This window comes from Anolis sagrei, chromosome 3 (assembly GCF_037176765.1).
Source record: "Anolis sagrei isolate rAnoSag1 chromosome 3, rAnoSag1.mat, whole genome shotgun sequence".
In the NCBI taxonomy this organism is placed as follows: domain Eukaryota; kingdom Metazoa; phylum Chordata; class Lepidosauria; order Squamata; family Dactyloidae; genus Anolis; species Anolis sagrei.
In genome coordinates, this window is record NC_090023.1 from 213192411 (window position 1) to 213215195 (window position 22785).

General features: G+C 37.7%; 1 protein-coding gene across 1 annotated transcript in view; it reads left to right on the top strand.

Annotated features, from left to right (window-relative positions):
* The window catches only part of CFAP43 (cilia and flagella associated protein 43), a 57116-nt gene that overhangs the window by 17653 nt on the left and 16678 nt on the right, over positions 1 to 22785 (top strand). Inside the window, exons 14-26 of the mRNA XM_060768347.2 lie at positions 431 to 568; positions 2706 to 2875; positions 4109 to 4261; positions 5972 to 6102; positions 7468 to 7627; positions 8093 to 8203; positions 9317 to 9394; positions 11960 to 12085; positions 12411 to 12515; positions 13262 to 13378; positions 17725 to 17925; positions 20798 to 21004; positions 22609 to 22698. Of these exons, the coding sequence (XP_060624330.2) occupies positions 431 to 568; positions 2706 to 2875; positions 4109 to 4261; positions 5972 to 6102; positions 7468 to 7627; positions 8093 to 8203; positions 9317 to 9394; positions 11960 to 12085; positions 12411 to 12515; positions 13262 to 13378; positions 17725 to 17925; positions 20798 to 21004; positions 22609 to 22698 (1787 nt within the window). The remainder of the gene's footprint in view (positions 1 to 430; positions 569 to 2705; positions 2876 to 4108; positions 4262 to 5971; positions 6103 to 7467; positions 7628 to 8092; positions 8204 to 9316; positions 9395 to 11959; positions 12086 to 12410; positions 12516 to 13261; positions 13379 to 17724; positions 17926 to 20797; positions 21005 to 22608; positions 22699 to 22785) is intronic.

Consider the following 22785-nt stretch of genomic DNA (forward strand, 5'->3'; position numbering starts at 1 on the left):
TTCCTTGCTAAGATCATTGCTTTAAATAAATCTTGATTCTGCACAACAATGTTTTTGTTCCCTATTATTGTAATTAACATGAACTCCATGTTTACCTGGATTGGTATTTTGAAATTTCTCAATTTTTTAAATTACTGAGGGTACTTAATTTTTTTTGAATTGTTACTTCCAAATATTTTATTTTTTAGAAAAATAAATGTTGTGTCTGACTAGTACCTGAGTGAGAGACTGCTTGGGAATCTTATGCATATTTTCATGAATTCCATACCAGAAGGTACCGAAGATACAGTTATAACCTACTAATTAAAGTTTAATAAATTATGTCTGTAGTTAAAACTTTCTGGTAACCTTAATATGTTAGACATTAATAGAAGGAAGCATGTTTTGTAATGGTTTGCTTGAACTGAAATGTCGACATTTTTCATTATAGCATTGAACAATGAGATTATTGACCTAACCTCAGTCTACAATGCAGAGGATACAACTGAAGTAATTGCACTCCTTTGTCCACCAGAGACCAAAAGGGCAAGAATTGAAATATTTAATCTTCAGTCAAAAATTGCTTTGGGTAACATGAAGTATTGTATGAAGTTCTATTACTGTTATGTCTTATACTAGCATTTATTTAAAGAATCATATGGACTAATAGCAAAATTATTATCAAAGTGTAAGATGTTACGTTACCACATTGTTACCATCCATGCACTAGGAGAAGCACTCTTAGTGTTCAGGAAATTTCAGGTTCAGTACCAGATGGCAGGTTAATTGTGGACTGTCAACAAATATTATGTGCTGCATGCTGTTTTTCATATGATCAATCTGTCAACATATGAAAAACATCAAGATTTGGTCACTACAAAATTATTGGTATGCAACCTGAAAGCACATATAAGCAAATGTTGAAAATTCTACAACAAAAACTTTGACCAAACATGGAGTGAGAAATGTCAGTTGTTTAACTGGATTAAGGAAAGAAAGAAGCACTGGAGATCATATTGCAAACATATGTTGTATAATGGAACACATAAAAAATTTGAAGAAAAATCAGCCATATAGGTTATAGCAAAGACTTTGGTTCTGTAGCTCGCGAAAAGCAATGGATTGCTCTTAGAAATGTATGGGGCAGAACATTTAATTGTTTTGATGAATAACCTGAACTGAGAATAAGAAGCTGTCATTAGGACAGAATACAGAGAAAGGGAATAGTTTCCAATTACCAAGGGAGGTCAGATAATGTTTTATCACTCTATCTGTTTAATGTGTATGATTTGAGTGTCATATAAAGCAGGATTAGACAGAAAATTGAAAGAAGGAGCAACAATCATATAAGTTATACAGATGACATCATACTGCTAGGAGAAATTAGCAAAAACTTAGAACTATTGTTGAAGAAAATAAAGAAGAAAGTGCATTGTCAGGTTCACAATTGAACATTAAGAGAAAAAAACAACAACTACAGATTATTTATTTAACAATGAAGTTGGAGATTAAGACATTGAAATTGTTCAGCATTTTCTATACCTTGGCTCGGTCATTAATCAGAATTGAAACCAGTCAAGAAATCAAAAGAAGATTAAAACTTGAAAGAGCATCTGTGAACAAATGAAAGCACAAATGTATATAATTGAATACCACAGTTAGGATTGTTTGTTGGTGGAATCATATTCCCCATTTCTATGTATGAGAATGAAAGGTGGACAGTGACAAAAGCTGATAGGGAAAAAAATTAACTCACTTGAAATGTTCTGCTGGAGAAGAGTTCTATAGATACCGGGGATTCATCAAACAAAAAACCTGGTCTAATCAAGCTGAACTCTCCTAAGAAGCCATCATGACTAAACTGGGATTATCATACTTTGGATGCATCATAAGAAGACATGGCTCACTATTGAAAAAATAATGTTTGTTAAAGTAGAAGGCAATAGGAAAAGAGGGCCATGGTCCAGATGGATAGTCTCCATCAGAAGAGCTATGACCCTGAGTTTGCAGGACCTGAATAGGGTTGTTCAGGATAGAGTGACTTGGAAGTCTCCCATCATAGGATCACCATAAGTCAAGGGTGACTTGACTGCAGTTAACAATAAACATGAAAGGGACAATAGTCTTAAGAGAGGGGAAAACACAAAACAGCTGAGTGAGGACTAAGAATGCTCAGTGAAAAATAGTGTAATTCCAGGTTTTTTTCTAATTTTGTAATTCAGTGTTGTTTCATTACTGGGTTATCTCAGTCAGTTTAGATAAACTAGAACCTTAGAACAAGGAAACAAAAGAAAAAGATAACTATGGCATAGTTCAATTTACCTCTAATTCCATATATCAGCACTAAGCATTTACATATCTGCCAAGTATAAACAACACAAAGAAGGACAAGGAGTGGAAAATGGCACACAGATCTACTCACTTTCTGATTTTGGTCCAAAGCTGTTCATTTGAAAATATCTCATTTGTTCTTTAGTTGCTCAAGCTTTAGATAATGAGAGTTTGCCTATTGGTACATTCATAGAGACAACTCTGAGGTCACACCATGAATAAAAACACTCGAGTTGGAATTAGATGCTTGGTAGAAGCCAGATTCTGGGGACTTAACATTTACTTGTGTTCACAACTAATTTCTTTAGAAATAAAAAATAAGGCAAAACCTTCAACCATGGAAGTAACTCTCCCCCTCCCCTCTCTCTCCTGTGATTTTTTTTTTCAATCTGCAGAAAATGAAGAATGTATCACAGAAAGAGGGATGTTGAAAGATAACATAATTCAGAAACATGCATATGGTTTAGAGTTCCCTCTATCTTCTGCGGTCAAGAGGAGGGATGACACAGTGTTAGCCTGTACTAGCCAAGTACCTTTCATCCTTAGATACAACCTTACTACAAAGGTATTATCCTGTTGGACCAGGAAACCATTGATAAAACATTAGGCTAAATTAAATCGATTGTATAGAGACCTCATGGGCCATCCAGTCCAACTCCCTGCCAAGAAGCAGGAACATTGCATTCAAAGCACCCTTTACAGATAACCAAACAAACTTCAGAGGTGATCAAGATGAGATAAAGCAACTGAATAGAAAATATATCCAATTTTTATTGGCTGCAGTAGATGTTTGTAGTAGTGAAAAGCATACACAGTTTTTTTAAAAGCCTGGTAGAAGCCTACTACCTTTGCAACTGAGAGTATATCGAGTCCACAAAGCACAGAAGTCTTGTCCCTATGCCTCCTTCTGTTTCCTGCGTAGACACTGAACGTATTTTCCTCGGGTAAAGAATCTCTACCCAGTCTTATATACTATGGCCTTCCTGCTTGTAGATACCGCACCGGATGTGGGGAAGAGTGGCTCTGGCAAGGGAGCAGGGTTTCCAGCCCTTTCTGCTGCAAAAATGGGAGATGCTGAATTAACAGGGAAGGTTTATATTTGGATATTTCCATTTACACAATGGATTATGTCACATGACTTTACTCAGGATGTCTTATACCTTCTCAATGGCCACCTGAAATATATGGTGTCATTTTTATATCCACTGTGACTGTATTCTGTACTTTCTTGAGTAAACCTCTCCTAAGCCTCTCTTGTCACACTGCATTTCTATCTATTTAAATGCTTTCTTAATATACAGCCTTTGGCCCCATTTCAAATTTTGACAGGTGGTGTGTCTATGATTTAGCCCCACCCCCACCCCCCACCCCCCACCCCGCCATGTCTATGCATTCATACATCATTTTCTAAAAAGGAAACCTGGGACCCTCTAGAACATCACCAGGCAAGAAACGTTGTAAAATCCAGTGCAATAACTAACGGTTACATTTTAGCAGCTATGAAAAAGACAGTAATGTCACTTGAAGACTTGAAAGAGAGGGTAGAAGTGGTTTTTGGACGAAGAAAGCAGTTTCTCTAAAGATTGGGAGATGAGATTCTTTAGACAACACACAAAAATGGGGATGTATGTTTAAAAAAACCAGGCAGCGGTCTACAATAAACTAATGAGTGTTTTTTTCTGGACACAATTGAATGCCCACTCCTTACTTGCCTACCTTTCATTATTTGGCATGATCATCTTTACATAATATTACCATCACTACATCTATTATGTGGTATCCCCTGTTTGGTTTACAGACAACATGGAAAGATCAGCCGGTCATTTTTTCAGAGAAGAGGATACTGAGCAAACAATTTGGACATACCTTCCTATGTTTGTCAACCCATGGAAAGTGGTTAGCTTCCGTTTCAGAGAGTGGGCAAGTTTTTATCCATGATGCTTCGAGTTTGGTAACTGTCAAAATATAGTTCTCTTTAAAAATTTTGTTCATCAAGGTTTTCCAATGAATTTCAAGTTGCACATTAAATAAATGCATACAGAATGTTCTGTTTTTATTTTGATGCTAGTATTGTGTTACTGGTTGTAGAGTCTCAAGGTAAATAGAAGAAATTAGAACAGATCAAGTCTGGAATCATATAAAGGAAATCTACACTTATATGGGGTTTAATGTTTCTTTTGCTTGAATATATTGCTTTTGCTAAAGATATGTCACAATGCATGAGAGTTGAATTAAAAGCAACAGGGAGAAGGAAAAAGGACCCCAGTGTCAGACACAAGTTTGCAAGACAGCTTGATACTACTGTCCAACTCAGCTAAGCCAGTAGGTTTGCCAGATTTTATAAGACACCCATAGCATTTAAAACAGGAAATGTGTTAAGCCAGTATTTTCTGACTCCGAAGGCATGTTTATCTATTCAGGAATAAGAATAAAATGTTCTAAAGACATTGGAACAAACCCCTCCTTTCCTTCAAGAAACAATTAAAAACTTATTTCTGTATGCTAAGCTACAGAGAGGAAAAAGAAGAATAGTCTACAATCAATTTTACCTTATCAGGCAATGTTGACAACAATTACTCTATCCTATTGAAAAGCTATATTTCTATATTTTTATAATCTCAGATTTTATATTTTTATACATACCTTAACAATTAATGTGTTATTTATTATACTGATTGATTTATTTGTTTTACTTAATTGTGTTTGATTTGTTTATTTTTCATTGTCTGCTTTAATGTATTTTGTGTTACTGTATATGGCATTGAATGTTTGCCATTTTTTGTCTTTGGAAGCTGCCCTGAATCCTCTGGGGAGAGAGGGCAGATTAAAAATACTTATTATTATTATTATTATTATTATTATTCTGACACAAAAACACACTTTGACATATCGAAAAAGATGTATATGCTGGATTTCGTATCCCAAAATCACAAGTCTAACACTGCCCAAGCGTTTAGGACTATGTGATATATGGAGAAAAAAACCAAAACCAAATCTATACTGGCTCAGTCGTCACCCAAGATAAAAAGGCCCACGGTGGATGCTGCTGATTCTGGACATCCATCAACAAGTGGGCTGCAGAATCAAAATACAAATGAGCAGTCACAGAAGCAGCAGAAATATACAATTATTATTATTATTATTATTATTATTATTATTGAGAATCTGAACAGTGTCTGGAGAAGGTACATTCAAGTTAGAGCAATAAAACTAATCTCATCTATGGATAACAAAATGCAGGTCTTTCTATAGTAGAATACTATGACTAAAAGAACAAACACTGTACAGAAGTCAAGATAGTGAAGCAAAACACTAGGCAAAAGGCTATGTCCTCCTGCAGCATTTATGCACAAGGAAATTCTTCACAAGATGTATCTGCAGCATACTGTTATATCACTTTGATATCGCTGTAGTTGTCATGAGATACTGTTACATGAGATATGTTTGTATTTTCTTCTACGTTGCAAACTTTATTTGCTTACTGATCAGGCGAGTTACAGGTTTCATACTAAATATCTTGAGCTGTTACAGACATAAGGTTCCCAATCGCTTCAAAGTGGAGAGAGCAGGTTATAGAGTCACATATGCCTTTTCTCTGTTCTTTCCTTTCTTCCTGAACAACAGATATAAGTGAGTTTTTTTTCTTTTCTTTTTTTAAAAGGACATTTGGGCTCGTGAGTACTGCCATTCATATCATGGAAGAGGAATCAGATCCTTTGTATTCTCACTAGGCAGCCAGTATATGCTTGCCAGTGGCTCACAAGATGGAACACTTGTTTGTCTAAAATGGAAGTAAGTATTAATTTGTGTGGTTGAAGGCTTTCATGGGTTGCTGTGAGTTTTCTGGCCATGTTCCAGAAGCATTCTCTCCTGACATTTCACCCACATGTATGGCAGGCATCCTCAGAGGTTGTGAGGTCTGTTAGATACTAGGCAAGTGAGATTTATGTTGTTGTTTATTCGTTTAGTCGCTTCCGACTCTTCGTAACCTCATGGACCAGCCCACGCGAAAACTCCCTGTCAACCGTCACCATCCCCAGCTCCTTCAGAGTCAAGCCAGTCTCTTCAAGGATACCATCCATCAATCTTGCCCTTGGTTGGGCCCTCTTCCTTTTTCCTTCCATTTTCCCCAGTATCATTGTCTGGCCAAAGTTTATATATCTGTATTAATTTTTAAAATTCTTGGGTATAGCATAAGACAGACATCCAGCAGACTATAATTCTACTGATATGGTACTTTCAACAACAGCATAATTTCAAATGCTACTATTTCATTAATGTAGACACTAGACTAGATTAGTCTAGTGTACTAATACAAATTAGTATTAATGAACACACAAATATAGAACATTGGATACTATCAGGAGATCCCTGGGTATGGATAGTCTGTCTGTGTGCTGCCAACTTCCATAGATGTGAAGATTTTTCCAAGGAAGGAAGAAAGAAAAAAAGTAGATTTCTAATAAAGGTTCTGGATGGTATGGCACTTAGCATAACCTGATTCTCTCCATTTCCCTTTCTCCAGTTTTGGTATGGTAATGATAGCTATTGTAGCCCAACACCTGAAGATTGCAAGATTGATAGATAAAAAGCTGTTCTATGCAGTTAATCTTTTTTAATTGCTTGTTTTTTATTGTCCACTAACCGTCCCCTGCCACGCGTTGCTGTGGCCCACATGGGGGTTCTGTGTGGGAGGTTTGGCCCAATTCTATCATTGGTGGGGTTCACTACCCACCAAACCCTTTCAGTATTTTCTGTTGGTCATGAGAGAAGTGTGCCAAGTTTGGTTGAATTCCATCGTTGGTGGGGTTCCGAATGCTCTTTGATTGTAGGTGAACTATAAATCCCAGAAACTACAACTCTCAAATAACAAAATCACTCTTTTGAGTGAAGGACATGCATTGGGTTATTAGGTGTCTTGTGTCCAAATTTGGTGTCAATTCGTCAAGTGGTTTTTGAGTTCTGTTAACCCTACAAACGAACATAACATTTTTATTTATATAGATTTTGATTGGTGGTAGCTGCTATCCTAAAACTTACCTCTGACAAAATGTATATGGATTTGGGTTGTGAAAAGCAGTTGACTAACCTATTAATGACAACAATAAAACATTAACCAATTTTCTCTTTTTTCAATTTTCTCTTCTTTTATCTAAGGAAACTTGGGGAGCGCAAAATAAAGGATGCAAGTGACTTTGGAGCTAACCTTCTTAATACATATAGCAGCTATATATTCCGTGAAAACTTAATTCTACGGAACATGGCAGAGTGGACTACAGTATCAAAATCTTACCCCTTTGAGAGTTCTTCTTCTCAGGTCCTAAATTTCTTTAATATTTTGAGATGTGCAGCAAAACTGTTTGAAGTGGTAAAGAGCTGGAGAATAAGGCTAGATGGGTCATTTCGTGTTAAGGATATCTATTTTGATCTTGCCACATGTTGAGAGGATTTTCCCTCATTTTTGGATTAAAATCCATGAATAGGCTATTGTCCTGACGATACAGATCTGTGCTGTGTATATGTAGAATTGGATGAGTGACATATTATGGGCCTGCCTCTGGATCCATGGTGAAATAATAGATGATAATTCTAATTAAAGCCATGTGATCAATGAAGTTCTTCCAGTCGAGTGAATCTGGCAGAGTTGAGTAGGAATGTGAGCCAAATGAGAGAGCATAAATATATCAGTATCTTGAAACGAATACTAAAATAAACCTGGAAGATAACAGAATTGTAAGTGAAACAGATCTCATGATCTGTCTCATATATTTATGTGTTTTAGATGAGGTTCCACAGGACATCAGGTATTGACGTGACAGGTGAAGATGAGTACTACCTTCTGACTCAAGCAAAATCTGATGAACTTTCATGGATAGATGAGAAAGCTCAGACGGTAATTGTAACACTATTGTCAAGTCTTTAGTTGGATTAAAGTCAACTCTCCAAATTTAAGGAAGAAAGCTTTTAAGACTGAGTCAGGGTATGCTGTATTTTATGTAGTTTAATTAATTTTTTAAATGGTTTTATTATTTAATGATGTATTTTAACAGTCATATATTTAATTCTATTTTGATGTTTATATGCTTTAATTTTAATTTCCTCATTGTTACGATTTTTAGCATTAGCTACTTTGAGTATTCTTTGGAAGAGAAAAATCAGGATATTATTATTATTATTATTATTATTATTATTATTATTATTAGATACACAACAAGATTACTACACAGAAAACAAGATCACTTTGCTGGCTTTTGCATTTGATCACACGTCAGACACTTCCCAAGTGTCTAGAATTGTGTCATGTATTGGTGAATAATGTGTGCAGTTCCGAGTAGGGTAGCCTTTTGCAGTTGACATATGGTAATTTTGTCAGTTCCGATTGTTTTAAAGTTCAGGCCAAGGTATTTAGGCTCTGCACCCAGTGTGCCAATCAGTACTGGGACTACCTTTACTGGTTCGTGTCAGAGTCTTTGCAGTTCTGTCTTTAAACCCTAATATCGTGTAAGCTTTTCCAAGTCGCTCCTGCTGCTGCCGCTTCTCCTCGTCCTCCTCTTCCTACTCCTACTCCTACTCCTCTTCTGCTGCTGCCGCCTCTTCTTCTTCTTCTTCTTCTTCTTCTTCCTATTATTAGTGAGTTTGACATTTGTGGATTTGATTATTCACAGATTTGATTTAAGTGATCTGAAAATGAAACATTTACACTGCACACTTATCTGAGAGTAGCCTACAATGATTACAAATGAGATTTACATAAGTAGACGTACTTAGTGACAAATAAAGCTTCATATACCTAGTGTAATGCCATTCCAGATAATCTCACTGTTAAGAAGAAAAAAATAGTCAAGAGATTATTGTGTGTGTGTTGTTTTAAATGAAAACCATAGATCATATGATTTTTGCATTATACTATTTGTTAAATTTATCTGGGCTTTGTTTCTTATATATAAAGTTGTGGTTTTCTATACCTCTGTTTCTTTTTACCATCTCTTTCCCTTTTACACTGCAGGCTGTCAAGAATGAAACTACAAAGTTTGGTGAAAAGAGAAAGGAAGTGAAACTTGGAATTAAAGGGCTCCGTAAAAAGGTGTGTTACTGAATTGCCAGAATGCTTTCAGAAGTGCTGTTGAGCTTCAGCTTATCGAAAGTGTAGGAACATTAGAATAACACTGCCGATTTAAGAGTGACTTTTAAACATAATTTTCCAACAAATATTCCCTCTGGACCCTTTGCATACTTGTATGGAAGCCTCTAAAAATTTTGATGAGAGACACACAGATGGGCACCAAAGTAAAGGAGGGAGGGTGTAGTTGTGTGGGAAAGTTCTATACAATTCTACACATATTTTCCTGTGTAAAGGAGCCCAAGGAGGAGCCCAAGGAGGGCTCGTGTGAAGGCTCCCTTGGCTCCCTTGCGGCTTGATGGAGTTCAGAATGCTCTTTGATTGTAGGTGAACTATAAATCCTAGAAACTACAACTCCCAAGTGTCAAAGTCTAATTTCCCCAAACTCCCCCAGTGTTCACATTTGGGCAGATTGAGTATTCTTGCCAGGTTTGGTCCAGATCCATCATTGTTTGAGTCCACAGTGCTCGCCTGATGTAGGTGAGCTACAGCTCCAAAACCAAGGTCAATGGCCACCAAACCCTTCCAATATTTTCTGTTGGTTAAGGGATATCTGTGTGCCAAGTTTGTTTCAATTACATCGTTGGTGGAGTTCAGAATGGTCTTTGATTGAGTTGCTGAGCTTGTTGACCGAAAGGGTGCAGGTTCAAATCCAGGAAGCAGCATGAGCTTCCGCTGTCAGCCCCAGCTTCTCCCAACTTAGCAGTTCAAAAACATGCAAATGTGAGTAGATCAATAGGTACTGCTCTGGTGGGAAGGTAACCATGCTCCCTGCAGTTATGCTGGCCACATGACCTTGGAGGTGTCTATGGACAACGCTGGCTCTTTGGCTTAGAAATGGAGATGAGCACCACACCCAAGTCAGACATGACTGGACATAATGTCAGGGGAAAACCTTTACCTACAACTCCCAAATGACAAAACCACCACCACCCCCAAACCCCACCAGTATTCAAATTTGGGTATATCTAGTAATTGTGCCAAATTTGGTTGGGGGGTCACCACAACATGAGGAACTGCATTAAGGGGTCATGGCATTAGGAAGGTTGAGAACCACTGGCTTAGATGATCAGCTATGGATGGGAAAGGATACAAAGTTGAGGCTTGTCTCTGGCCAAAGCCAGATAGGGGAAAGTTCTTGTAATATGATGGCCTAGGAAGATCGGACAAATATGATATGAGAAAATCTGTAATAGAGATAGGATAGTAAGCCACAGTGAATATAGTTTTGAGGAGCCATAAATGATTAAGTAGCTCAAGGGTTAGTTTGTTATTTACATGTGTCTCAACAAACTTCCATTTCTCTCTTTTTCTTTTTTTACAACCATGGCCCCACCTACACTGCTATATAATGCAGTTCAATCCAGTTAACTGCATTATATGGCAGTGTAGATGGGACCTATGTCTAGTTGTTCCTGTGCAGTTTGATAGAGCATCCAGTCATACATATCACAACAAACCCACAGATCGATGCAATGCCTGGCCCACATAGACTGGATCTACACTTCTGTATAATTGAAGTTTCAGAGTGGAGATTAACTGCATTGAACTGGATTATTTGACCCTACATTGTATTATTATTATTATTTCATGTCAAAAGCATTGCATAAATAAGTATAAAACCAATAAAATAAAGGAAGCACAAGCAGATAAATAATTTTAGACCAGAAACAGGCAACAGCAGCCACATTGTCTGTAGCTTTAAACAATTCTTCCTCTGTGCATGAGGCAGGGCTTTGTGGGCAAAATACATATGCAGAGTTGTTTGTTCTGCTCCACAGTCACACAAGGTGGAGGATTCTTCTAGGTAGTGCCATTTTTCCAGGTTGTCTTTTGATCTGCCCACTCAACTTCTGGGTCTGTTCTGAGTCAATGCAGTTAATCTGCATTCTGGAACTGCATTGTATGGCACTGTAGATCCAGCCATAGTGATCGCCTTGAAGCCCAAGTACCCAATTTGGAGAGGGATCTTAGGGGGAAAGGGGGCATCTTGAGTTACAGGAGCCTGAGAGTTGATACTGTGGAAAGGGGATCTGTCCCACATGTTCTCATGCCAACCACAAACTGGAGTTACATCGCCACGAAAAGTTTTCTAACCTTTACTACTATCCCTCTACCTATTGCTCACCTTCAGTATGTTAGTGAGGTAATTAATTGTACTGCATTTGAGACCATGAAGAAAACAAGCAGGTTACTTAGCCATAACTTTGGTTCTTCACGTGATCATATGAACATACTCCTCCCCATTCTCCTCTTTCCCACCTTGGCTTCTGTTGTATGAATTAACAACACAGAAGAACCAAGGATAGTCAGTCATGCATGCTGGTGGGTTGAAACAGAATTTCCACCAAAAAAAAAAGACAACTTGGCTCTAGAATATTCTGTGCTGACACAAGACTCATATTTGTGAATTCATGAATGACTATTCAGAAGAGCACAGATACAACAATTAAGCAACCTGTTTCTCGCCATATCCTTCTTGTATTTATGTGTGCCTTCTTCATTAATTTTCTCCTTCATTAAAAATAGATTCAAGAAATGATGTATGAAAATTCAATGTCACCTAAAATTGAGAGGCTAGACCAACAAGAATTCAACCTGGATGTAGAAGAACAAGAGAAGCAACAAGTGCATAGTGTCGCAGAAGTGACAAGGGTATGATTAGCATGACTGTTTAAGGCCATAAAGAAATGCAGATGGACCTCGGCTAACAAAGAAGATATTCAACACATTTCAGCAATTTTTATTCAAAATAATCACAATGTACATATGAAATGAAACAGCCAAACAGCCTTGCATGAGTAAACAAAAGCATTTTGAAGTTTATTTCTAGTGCATTCATGCAGGGCTTTTTCCACACTGTTTTCAAGCTAGGTGTCACCTATCCTATGTGTGCATGTGATTTTTATTGCCTACATGAGTGGCAATGAAAACCAGTGTAGTTTTATATTTTTCATTTATTTTCTCTGCTATAAATTAGGTGAAGAAGGATATAGAAATGGAAAGCCTAGCAAATCGTTATTTACGTGAAATAATTAAACAAGAGTGCTGGAATGCAATGTCTGTTAAAGGGCGCTCTGTTAAGGTAACTTCATTGTCCTTTCATTTCACACCTTTCTCCTGTTACTAATATAATCAAGTAATTATTAAGTAAAATAATTCAGTCCCAAAAAGTGTCTTATTGTGCAAACCAGATCCTAGGCCTCAACAATGCAAGTACTGAAGTAGCAACATCTTTCCTGTCTTCATCAATATTGTGGTACATTTTAATCAAGAAGAACTTCCTAACTGGGAGCAGTTCAGCAGTGGAACTCTCTGCCCCAGAGTGTGGTGGGGGCTCCTTCTTTGGAGGCTTTTAAACAGAGACTGGATTGCCATCTATCGGGTACTTTGAATGTGATTTTCCTGCTTCTTGGCAGAATGGGGTTGGACTGGATGGCCCACAAGGTGTCTTTCAACTCTATGATTCTATGATTCTACTCAGTCTTTAAGTTGGAACAGGTTTCTAGTTGATGGCAGAAAAATAGAAAAAATACAGGTAAATTGTTACTATGGTATTTGCTTTATTTATAACCTGCCTTTCTCCTTGTGGGGACTCAAGACAGTTAACAATCCCACACGTGAGTCATAGTTTAAAAGGTGTGATGCAAAAATTAAAAATAATTAAATAATACAGTTTGTATTAAGGTAAAATAATTACAATATAATAAATGCACTCAAAATAGTGTTTAAAACTCACAACCCATCCATCCTCCGAATCCCCCCCAACTTCTCCAGAGCATAGCAAATCTGAAAGACACCTAAATAGATTGTATTTCCTTTTTTCCAAAGACTTTTCATTTATCTTGTGAAGTTCAGAATTACCCAATGAGAGAAAGGACTCCAGAAGAGCAGCAAATGTTGGAACGAATTCAGTATATGAAGAAGATTGAAGAAATAGATATGAAGGTAGAACCTCTCTTTTTTTCTTTCCTGCTAAAAGTACCTTCATCCACGTGTCTACTTTATATCATAATGCTCTTAGATGTTTCCCATATGTGTGGATTTTTTTAAAAGTCAGAATTTGAAGTCAAAATAATTTAAAATGCTGATGTGATATTTTTCCGTAGTGCCAATGAAAGGCACACTGCTGGGGAGATTGTGGGTGGGAGTTGGGAAATATATTTAGTTTTAAGTGTAATTTTAATTGTATGCATGTTTTATTGTATCTTCATTTTATTTAACATGTATCCATGATAAAAATACTTAATTCTTTTAAATTATTTCTAATTTTTGTGTTTGCAGTGTTTTTAAATTTATGGTAAGTCATCTTGAGCCCTCATGGGGAGAAAGGTAGAGTCGAAATGAAGATGGTGATGATGATAATTATAAAAAATACTATCACTAAGAGCCCCCAGTGAACCACCGCCTCCTCCTGAGAAAAATGTATAATATCACAAAGGACTACCACCTCACCCGCCTCATAGGAAAACTGCTACAAAACAGGAGTTTTTTTGTTGAGTTCCAGGGCCAGAGAAGCAGATGGCGGAAACAGAAGAACGGCCTACCTCAGGGGAATGTGCTTGCTCCATCCATGTTCAACATCTACACAAATGACCAGCCACTGCCAGAAGGGACAGAGAGTTTCATCTATGCTGATGATCGTGCCATTACTGCTCAAGCAGGGAGCTTTGAGATGGTAGAACAGAAGCTTTCCGAAGCTCTAGGTGCTCTTACTGCCTATTACAGGGAAAACCAGCTGATCCCCAACCCATCTAAAACACAGACATGTGCCTTTCATCTCAAGAACAGAGAAGCATCCCGAGCTCTGAGGATCACCTGGGAAGGAATCCCACTGGATCATTGCAGCACACCCAAATACCTGGGAGTCACTCTGGACTGTGCTCTTACCTACAAGAAGCATTGCCTGAACATCAAGCAAAAAGTGGGTACTAGAAAAAATATCATACGAAAGCTTACTGGCACAACCTGGGGTTCACAACCAGATACAGTGAAGACATCTGCCCTTGCGCTGTGCTACTCCGCTGCTGAGTATGCATGCCCAGTGTGGAACACATCTCACCACACTAAAACAGTGGATGTGGCTCTTAATGAGACATGCCGCATTATCACGGGGTGTCTGCGCCCTACACCACTGGAGAAATTACACTGTCTAGCCGGTATCGCACCACCTGACATCCGCCGGGAAGTGTCAGCCAATAGTGAAAGGACCAAGGCAGAGACATCTCCAGTTCATCCCCTGTTTGGGTATCAGCCAGCACGTCAACGACTTAAATCCAGACATAGTTTTGTAAGATCTACAGAGACACTCTCTGGAACGCCTCAGCAAGCGAGAGTCCAAAAGTGGCAGGCTCAAACCCAGAACCTCAACCAATGGCTGATACCAAATGAGAGACTCCCCCTGGGCACACAGAGGACTGGGCAACTTGGAAGGCGCTGAACAGACTGCACTCTGGCACCACGAGATGCTGAGCCAACCTTCAGAAATGGGGCTACAAAGTGGAATCCTGCTGCAATGCAACCTGAGCCCTGCCACATGCACAATGGGGGATCTTCTTGCAGCAACACCAGAAGCACTCCAAGTGGCCAGATACTGGTCAAAGGACATTTAATCAACTACCAAACTCACACATTTTGTATTTTCCCTGTTTGTTTGCTTTGTTCTGTTAGAAATGTAATATAATTGACTGGCTGCCCTGACACGAGAAATAAATAAAGAGCCCCCAGTGGCACAATGGGTTAAATGCTTGTGCTGGCAGGACTGCTGAGTGAAAGGGACATGAGAGAAGCCTCCCACAGGATGGTAAAACATCCAGGCATCTCCTGGGCAACGTCCTTGCATACGGCCAATTCTCTCATACCAGAAGTGACTTGTAGTTTCTCAAGTCACACCTGACACAAAAAAACAAAAACAAAAAAAAACCCCTAAGGTTGGTGTCACCAAGGGTGATAACTCATGCTGGCACCCCATAGGAGGATAAGTTAAGTCCAGAGAGTCTCTCATGTTCAGAATCACAGCAGTTGGGAAAAAATTTCAGTCTTCTGCTGGTAATGCCTGGGAGCAGATGATAGAGATGCTTTGCTGAAGCAACAACAGCACTTTTCAGAAAAAGTAGGAGGGTTACAATTGTTATTATTGGGCAGACCCTCTGAAATAAAAATGAATATACTGCCAAGGATTGTGTTTCTTTTTCAAACAATACCTGTGATAGCAACAGATAAACTATTTAAACTGTGGTAAAAGGATATATCTAAATTTGTGTGGCAAGGAAAGAAGCCAAGAATTAAATTTAAGGTGTTACAATACACACAAAAATGGGGTGGACAAGGTGTACCTGATCTGAAATTTTACTTTGCCACTTGCTGTTTAGTTTGGGTAAAAGACTGGGGTTTATTGATAGCAGGATGTTGGCACGGGAGGAACATGATTTGAGATATGGTCAGTATGCTTACATGTGGTATGACAAAGTGAAAACAAATATGTTTTTTAAAAATCATTATGTTAGATGCTCTCTATTATGAATATGGGAGAGAGAGAGATTCCTGTATATACTCAAGTATATGCCTAGTTTTTCAGCCCCTTTTTTAGGGTTAAAAAGCCCCCCTTGGCTTATACTCGGGTGAGGGTCCTGATGGGAAGGTGTGGGACTGAAAAAAGGGCTTCTTTCAGCCCCACACCTTCTTGCTAGGACCCTCACCTGTCCGCACAGCAACCCAGCTCTCCTTCCTTTCCTCTCTTGAGCAGCATCCACCTTTCTCTCCTCCTTTCTTACACAGTGCGCATCTTCCTCTCCTCCTCTCTCGGTGCCAGTCTTTTCAACTTTTCCTAATTCATACACTCAGAGCGTTTCCCCCAAAATGTATAGTTATAATAAACTATTGTGATTAGTGGAAGGATACGTAAGCAAATTTACATTGAAGAAGGTTAGAATAATGATTTAATCAGAATTGGACAGTCTTATCTTAAATTACAGTTTTATGTAAATATTCAAAAACATTTAACCTACTGATGCCTCAATTAATGTAATTTTATTAGTATCTATTTTTATTTTTGAAATTTACCAGTAACTGCTGTATTCCCCACCCTCGGCTTATATTCAAGTCAATAAGTTTTCCCAGGTTTTGTGGTAAAATTAGATGCCTCGGCTTATATTTGGGTTGTCTTTTACTTGAGTATATATGGTAATTTTATGGTTACTAAATAATCCATTTTTGCCATACTAACAGCTTTCTTGCCTTCCTCATTGGAGAATGCTATTGTAACAATCATGGGATAGTGTCATTTTTAAAAAACAAAAAACAAAAATTTGCAACTTTTACATAGTTTAGAGTTTTGATACATTCATATATGCAATCATTTATTGAGGCAAATTTAAGGATTAAAAAACAAGAAATATTAATCATGTTATTTCTAAGTGTCTTATTTCTTTTTAAAAGGGGGGGGGGAGCAAACACTTCATAGGAACTTTAGTCTGAATCAGAATTATAGTATGGGGCAGGGTGTGGAATAGAAATCATTGTCTCTCTGAAACATGAATTTTCCCAATTCCCATAAAATTTGCTTTCAGTTCCCAAATTTCTAGCATTGCATTAACTTTTGAAAGCTTTAGCTGAATATTTAGAAATATGGTTTAGAGTTAACATTCAAATCAAAGAGACAAGCAAAGTGACCAAGGGAATTCATACACAGGAAATGTAATAGTCCTAGTTGTGAATGTATCACCACATGCAGCACTCAGAGCCAGTCCACTTCACTGAAATTTAAAATTAAATCTTTAATGTTATCTCCCCAAAATACAATTTAGCTGGTATCCTGATTGGGAATAACATCTTCAAAAATTACAATTGAGCAGTTCTATAACATTTATATTTAGTAGAAGATTGATGTTGTGTTGCTATGTATCAAAATGACAATTTCACAATTGGATCAATGTCCATCAGAATGTGTATCGAATTGGTCTCCTACCATTACACATCTTCGTCATTTACTTACAGTTTTTTTAAGCATCTCTACAATGTAGCTAAGTATGTCTGAAGTTACGTAATATAGGTAGTAATATAAAATTCCACCATTTTGCTTTAAACTGGGCTGTGCACCCCACAACTTTTTAAAGTGTGGTTGAAACTATAAATTGAATTTTAGCCATTTCTGATTTCTTCAGGATGGATTGTGTATCTTCCAATGGGTTGGAATTGGCCTCTAGATTTTCTTAACTTGTGCGTCTCTCATGTGGGTGATCTCAGCATCACTATCATTTCAACCTACTGCACTGCTTTTTATTTTACATGTTCAGCTTCGAAAGAAGATTGTTGAGTTTGAGTCTGAACCTTCATTTCTTATTAAAGAGGAAGGAGAGAAGATAGAAGAAGAAGAAAATGTTGATACTCTGGTCGGGAGCCTGAGTTCAAGCTATGGTGGAGATACATCTGTTTTATACCCACAGATGGACCTGCACACTCGAGAGGAGAAAATCAGTCAGATTATATTGCTACAGGTATTTCATTTTCCATAAACAGATCCCACAAAGAGTTGCTTTTCTGTATGCTCCCTGTAAAACATTACACTTCTGAAAGAAAAATTGCAATAGGATCTTAGTAGTTTTTTTTTGGGGGGGGGGGGGGGGGAGGATTACCTCTGGTCAGTTTTTTAAACTTCAGATATGTCTGCCACATGGTTTACTTTGATCTGAATCTTCAATTGATATGGCAAGACAAGTGTGTTCGTTTTTTCATGACTGTGTCTATTCCATTCACATATAAAATGGAAAATGGTAAATTAAATACTGAATAAAGAGGGAGTTTGCCAAACTTTGCAAAGGTGAAATCTTTCACCTGTCTGTCCTGAACATGTTAATATCACAGTTTCATTGAAACAAAAATTGCCACAGAGCAGATCTAAGAAAAGATCTGATTTGTTAAAGATCAAGGTGTAATCATTTATTTATTTATTTATTTATATCCCACCACCATCTCCCAAAAGGGACTCAGGGCAGCTTACAAGGTACACCAAGTGTAGTATATAACATAAAATGATACACAAGTATAAACAACCACTGCCAACATATAAAATAATATACAATAACACAATTTAAAAACATGGACCATTTGTTGTTAAAACTAGCTACCCTCAATTCACAACTAAAGTGCCAGAGTGTCAATCTCATATGGGCCCATTTCAGCCTACTTGAGGCCTAAAGCCTGCTTTAAATCCATGTTTTTAGGCTGGATCGGAAGGATTCAAGGGTGGGGGCTAACCAAATATCTTTTGGGAGGGTATTCCAGAGCCGGGGAGCCACTACAGAGTACAGAGTCTTTCATCCCCACCAACCATGCTTGAGACAATGGTGAGACCGAGAGAACGGTCTCCCCTGCTAATCTCAAAGCCTGCACCAGTTCATACAAAGAGATATGGTCTCGAAGATAGGCTGGACCCAAAGGATATAGGGTTTTGTAGATAATAACCTGCATCTTGAATTGAGACTGGAAAATTGTTGAAAGCCAGTGAGGCTGTTTTAGTAGGGGCATGGTATAGCTAGCCCCAGTTAGTAATCTGGCAGCCGACCTGCAGTTAGTTTGCACTAACTGCAGTTTCTGAACCGCCTTCATAGGCAGACCCACATAGAGTGCATTACAGTAGTCCATTCTGGATGTAACTAAGGCATGGGCCACTGTGGATAGCATATCATGTGTGTGTTCTGTAAAGCAATTAAATGAAATTAATGATTCCAGAGAAGAGGAGTAGTATGAAAGGAGTCCTTAACTAGAAGAAAAATGCTTGTAGTGAGAGGGTGTGATGCAGTAAATTATGGAACAGGTGAGGCCTCAACTCTTTTTTCCTGTGGGCATCATAGCAAGTACAGTACAACCATCATATTAGTGGGACCAGTATCCAGGTCTGCAAAATATGTCATCTTGTTAGTGAGCCACAGGGAAGGCCTTTGTGGGCTGCATCCAGCCTACGGGCCATAAGTTGTTCAGGCCTGCTTTATAGTATCACTAGATTAAGTCTTCGATCATCTGGAGAGGCCTCATGCAAGCCACTCTGAGTCCCTTGGGGAGATTTATTTATTTATTTATTTATTTACGGCACTTATATGCCGCCTTTCTCACCCCGTAGGGGGACTCAGAGCGGCTTACAATATATATTTTCATACAATATATTATATTATTAGCAAAGTACAATATCAGTATATATTACTATATTGCACTATACCATTATATTGTAATATTATTAGTAATATTACATGTAATTAAATATATATTTATAATTATAATATTGAATTATTATTACTAGTATTATATTATATTACATTATAATATTATAAATATTATACGTATATACAATATACTATATTATATTATTAGTAAAGACAAGATGGCAGTGTCTTCTGCTCCCCTCTGTCTTCTCTCTGGCCAGAGCAGTCGTTGGTGCCAGAAGGGGGAGGGGCCTCTGAAGTGATGATATAGGCAGAAGACGAGATGGCAGTGTCTTCTGCTCCCTTCTGTCTTCCCTCTGGCCAGAGCAGATTAGCAGGGGAGATGGTGGTGGGGTATAAATAGAGTATTATTATTATTATCATCATCATCATCATCATCATTATTAATTTCAGTAGGGTTGGCTATTGTGCATTGTTTTGTGTATCCATGCAAAGTCCAGGAACATCTCCCCAGTGGATACAGGAATGATACTATATAAAGTGTCAAACTTTGGTAAAAGGTTGTTTCCCAACTTCGTAATTTCTAAATCGGGGGTAGATCAAGTGCAGCCTTGAACCTTCTTGTCTTTATGTTTATAGTGCAACTCTAAAGCTCAGCATTTCTGCATGAAACACTACTTCTCACTAATGATTAGTAACAAGAACAATAAAAACAAAGGAGAACCCTTAGAGAAGAGGTGGGCAAAGTGCAAACCCTGAAAATCCCAAAGCTCCCAGGCTTCCTCCATTTCTTTTCACATTTCCTGAATGGTTTTCCATTCCCACCCACCCCCAAATGACTCCAATCCCCTGCAAAATGCAACAGCTGTTTCCTCACATCACAGAAGCAGAAAACAAAACAAAACAAAAAAACATTTTCAAATTAAAACTAGACATTACTCATTTTTTCAAGGAAGTTTGTGGCCAGGTTTTGGGTACTAGGGTGCTTTCAAGATATATGGGAGCCTCGAAGTGGGGAAGCGCTGCAATTTTGCAGCAGTTCTGAGTTGTTGCCTAGAAAAATGATTTATATGTCAGAGAAGGTCTGCTTCCTTCTCTGACATTGTCCACCCAGGGTGAAAGTCGTGCCCATACTTTGAGATTTGTTGTAGTGTCTGGGATTTTAACATATGCCATTTGCAGTTTTTTGTTCTCCTTTTTACTATTTAAGGACATTATTTACAATGTGAAGAGTGCCTTTAATTCAGACTTTAACTCAGTCATCCGAATGAAAGAATTGGAAATTGCTCGTGTGAAGGAGAGAAACATGAGGATCTCTGAGATCTTGAACCAGCTGGATATTCATGAGGAGATATGGGTGCCAACTCTTTCAGATAATGAGCAACCCGATCGAGCAATGTCAGTTCTGGATTCAGAGGTTTGGTATCCAAAAAACAGATTTTTCTCACCTTACATGCTAAGAATGGAAATGTAAACTGAAGATCTGCATCATTTGGAAGATAAATATTCATATGTTGTAATGTTTGCTATGGCATTGATTTTACCTATGAGGGACACATGCTTTTGTTCATGCCTTACTATATCAGGGTACCTGTGTTAAATTGATTCTTTTAATAACGTGTTGTTTATTCCTTCCTATCTTGTTGCTTTTAATAGTCTAAAATGTCCCACTCTCTGTTAACTCACCAACTATGGCTAAAATAATAACCTCCTATAAATCTTGTAGCACAATTTATTAAGCACTGTCATAATAAATAACATATTGTATTATTGTATGTTGCCTTAGTTCCCATGTTGAGAGGAAGACAAGATATAAATTAATACAATAAATAAATAATGAAATAAATTATGTATGCTACAGTAAACAGAGAGAAATATATCTGGGATAAACAGAGAGGGAAGGAGCTAAAATGGTGCCGAGAGCAGACGGGTTTTGAGGCTCCTCCGTCACTAGCTCTACTGCTAAGCTCAAGAAGCTTCTGACCTGCTAAATTGATGCTGTTGTTACTGATTTACATTTTCAATGCTTTTTTTTCCTTTTAGAAATTACCCATCAAACTCATTTATCCTGATCCCAGTAGTTGCTAACTTAAGAGATGTTTAAAAGTAGGATCTAGTTTTAAAAATCATTCCCTATTGTCTCTCAACATTTCTATGCTCTGTCTCATATGGTAACCATTTAGAGATGGTAGTGATTCACTTATTCCTGCTGCTTCCATTCAGTACATTAGTCACAGTAAGGTTATATCATCTAACTTCCTTGCATTCAGTCAGACATTTTTTATGGAGAGAAATCAAAGAATTACTGGTCATCTTATGTACATAAGCCCTTTTGGTAGTCCCAATTAGAGTACCAATCAGTCACTAGGATTTATGTGTTAACACACAACTGTTGCTTCAATTGACCTATTCTAGTTGGGAGAAGTAGTAGCATTCAGGTCTAGATGTAGCATATTATCAAAATAGAGACCTCTGAATGTAGCGAGTCCTAGTTTAGATCCAACTGCTGATATATATATATATATATATATATATATATATATATATATACACACACACACACACACACACGTTCTCTACAAGAGTTATGAAACATGAAAGTAATGGGACTAGCCACATATTCATTCTGTGCTACAAAGAGATAAACTATATTTGGAAATGACAGTGTGTAGCCATTGGCAGTTGTGTCTCCAAGAATAGAAAATAATGAATGTATGCATGCATCATTCTCTTAAATGTCCATAATTCCATGCACATTATTCATGGACACTCATTATACACATAAGAAATTATATCATTGTGTTCGGAAGGGATACATGACTTACCTTTTTAGTGTGTGACCTTGAATATGTACTTTTGGTTGTAGAATCCTCAGAATCTACTGGTCCTAAGGCAACCCAGCGCTGATATCCAGCAATAATGCCAGAAAAATGACCAGAGCTTGGAGTAGATTTGAAGAGGGGGGAAGATGGCAAAGCATCAAATTTATTCACAGAAAATCTGAATCTTTTGTCTTCACAGATCAAAGCAGAAAAGTATTTGACCCCAGTGCAGAAAGCAAAAGAAAAAATCATGACTAAGGTTGAGCATAAAAGACGTCTTGCTGCTCAGGTTACTGAAAGATATCTTGCTACATTCTCTACATTTTTTCTCTTGAGCCCATGTTCCATTGCTCCATTAATTTTACCATTCATTTCA